Source organism: Clupea harengus, chromosome 17 (assembly GCF_900700415.2).
Source record: "Clupea harengus chromosome 17, Ch_v2.0.2, whole genome shotgun sequence".
NCBI classification, from domain to species: domain Eukaryota; kingdom Metazoa; phylum Chordata; class Actinopteri; order Clupeiformes; family Clupeidae; genus Clupea; species Clupea harengus.
Genome location: NC_045168.1, coordinates 13,554,099 through 13,557,357, shown reverse-complemented (window position 1 = coordinate 13,557,357; position 3,259 = coordinate 13,554,099). Strand labels below are relative to the sequence as shown.

Sequence of the window (3,259 nt, the reverse complement as noted above, 5' to 3'; positions counted from 1 at the left end):
TGCATGTCTTAATCAATCCCAGTTACCAAATCAAAGACTCTAGATACAGACAGACATGTCTCCCTCTTAGCCCTACGGATACAGCATCATCGCCCCTCCAACAGTGCAGTTGAATCTGCATGCATATTTACAAGACATTTCACAGTGGCCACCCACCGACACAGGACCTGCCCTCACATACTAAACAGCTCATTCTTCATTGTCTTCACTGATGCAAGGTATTAAACGGAGGCCTAATGAAATATTATGCCGGTGAAAGGGCCACTGTTTTGAATTCATAATGGGAACCCGAGGCAACATCTGCTATTATTCCAGCAGCTTGTGTAGCTGATTAAGTCCGAGCCAACGTGTTCCACAGCAGCCAGAACAAACAGAGCGGCCCATCGGACCTGAGCCAGTGGTTGGATAAGAACTGTGCCAGGCTCAGAGTTTGATATCTCCTCCGTGCCCCGAGTGGAATTTGGCTCTGTGCAAACAGCCAGAGCAGGGCAGGAGGAGTGTTTGCACAACCAGAGCCACCCACCGATCGGCCCGGTTTGTATGGGCCAGAGCTGGGGGAGGCGGTCAGTGGGTCATAAACACAAGCTCCGGGGGGCTGGCCGTACCTCTGGCACACCAAAAACAAACTGCCGTCATCCCCACACCCCTCTCTCCACACCCCCTCTGCTATTACAGGGATATGTACTACGGCGGGAGGGAGAGGCCAAATACATATTTAGGCGTGAATGTATGCAAATACTTTAGCCGTCAACTGATATGAATACACAGAGACACAGTGAAGATTTGTGATTAAAATGATGTGGGCCGGTGGCAGCCTGCCCTTCCATGAACTTACGTGAACTATCTGTTCAGAGGTATGCAAAGGCAAGACCCAACTTAGATGTTATTATGCCAGTCACCATCAGAACTATGTTCATGTACTACCTTGGGGAGAGAGAGCCTTGTGTGGACTTGCAAAACAGTGAACAGCCTGGGTATAAAATGGCTTAACTTTCGTCATTACCAGAGGTGTCAAACAGTCGTGTTGCATAAGCTGTGTTTAGCGTAGAGTCTTTATACTGGGCACCATGAGGGGGTCAAATGGATGCTGGTGAATTTCCGTGTTTTTGTTTACCTACACGCCCCTTTCAGAGAGGCACGTGAGAAGGCTGTCCTGCTCCTCTGTGTTTGGGGTGCGTCCCCCCTCCTCCCAGTGCTACGGGGAACATGCTGACACACCATTTTTAAATTACATTGTTTCCGTGTTTTGGCTGAGTACCACATTTGAAGCTATTTCCATGGAGAAAGAGACAACACACTAATAACTTCATGTGCACACTGTCCATGTACACTAACTCTCTCTCTCTCTCTATCTCTATCTCTATCTCTCTCTCTCTCTCTCTCTCTATCTATCTCTCTTTCTCTCTCTCTCTCTCTCTCTCTCTCTCTCTCCCCCTCTCTCTCTCCTTTTTCTGTTGTAACAGAAAAAAAAACACTCACTCAGACAAACACACACACACACACACACACACACACACACACACACACACACACACACACACACACACACACACACACATGTTTACTAAATTGAAAACCTCACAGACAGTCCTGGCATCTCTATAGTATTTTGTAAACACAACTTTGGAGATTAAAAACGCCTGTTTCTGAGACAGAAAAACAAAGAAAAATACAATCTACATGTTCCATTTCTGTGCAAGCTATCAGTCCATTTATCTAGCTCTCTACGGCCTTGGTCTCCAGCCCAGGCGACGCTGATTGATCGCCGGTCCTGTGTGTTATACCGTAACTCTCTGAATCTGGCCGTCCTTGGTGGCTCAAGGAGAAGAATGAGGAAGCCAGCCAAAACAGAACGTGACTCACGTCCAAACACTATTCTCATGCAGGGGAGAGATGCCGACCATGCATTTACCCAGGGCCCATTGACATAATGTCTCTGTCTATTCACTCCTTACAGATAATGAATCCGGTGTCTGAGTGAGTATTGAAGGTACACACATACTATGGCACACCACATGATCCAAACCTAACAGACTTGCCAACAGGAGGAGGCTATATAGAAGCCTCTCAACAGCTAATAATGGTTCAAATAAAGACTTGCCAACAGGAGGAGGCTATATAGAAGGCTCTCAACAGCTAATGATGGTTCTCATTGAGACGCCAGAAGAAGAGCACTGTCACTGAGCACGTGCGAGAGCCGGTTGCCAGGTAGCCATCCAGATCATGACCCAGCAAGATCCAGCCTTAGAGACGAGAGAGACGCTTGAGCTCTGAATGTCAATTGATGAGGCAGTAGGAGATGAAACAGTGCCACAGGTTAGGGGATAAAAAGAAAGCTCTCTGTGTGTTTTGTAAGGGCGTGTGTGTGTGTAATACGGTATGCTTGTCTGTGGGAAAAGTGTCACTTTAAACCAAAGGAAAAGATCAATGCGTTTTGATCTAGATGTGTTTCACATGACATTGGAGGTGTGCCAGTCACACACGAGGTGCCCTTTCTACTCTCTCTTTTGCATACACACACACACGCACGCACGCACGCGCGCACGCACACGCACATGCACACGCACACGCACACGCACTCACACACACACACACACACACACACACACATACATACAGTCCATACAAATACACCCAGACCCACCCCCCCCACACACACCCTCAAGAATGTACTGCAGCAGGAATCAGCTTTCTTAGGTCAGAAAATCAAGTTGGCAGGCTTGAGGGCTCAGATGATGTCATCCCTGAAGCTAATCATCCTGTGGCTGGGTCATCCAATCAAATGCAACTTTATCTCTCTAAATGATCAGTTGTGATTAGGGTAATTGATTTATTTGTTTTTATCTCTGAATATCAATTTCATAGTGAAAAATCAATGACTATTGATCAAATAGATTACCTTTTGGAAACCATGTAATAGTCATAAAGTCTTGTTCAGAAAATTGCAAAAACAGAATAAAACCTCTTGACAATTAGTTTGTATTGCAGAACATTAAGCACAACGTTTAAGCTTATGCTATGAAATGTTTTAGCTAGGTTTGTGTTTTTTCAGGTGTTGTGTCGTGTTGTGGCACGGTACCTTGTGTATAGCGCCCTTGTCCGAGTGCTCAGTATCCCCCTCCAGGAAGGGCATGGCAAATGAGCTCAGGTCCTACACAACAACAACAACAATAATACTGATGAAGATATCAACAACAACAACAACAGCAACAACAATGCTCATGAAGAGAAAAGATTACAAGATTCACAGATAATGTAT

The 3,259-nt window shown here is 45.8% G+C and overlaps 1 protein-coding gene across 1 annotated transcript in view; it reads right to left on the bottom strand.

Annotated features, from left to right (window-relative positions):
• The window catches only part of LOC105889311 (5'-AMP-activated protein kinase subunit gamma-1), a 63,972-nt gene extending 60,713 nt beyond the window's left edge, over positions 1 to 3,259 (bottom strand). The window contains 1 exon segment of the mRNA XM_031583760.2: positions 3,080 to 3,259. Within this exon segment, the coding sequence (XP_031439620.1) occupies positions 3,080 to 3,133 (54 nt within the window). The 5' untranslated portion in view covers positions 3,134 to 3,259.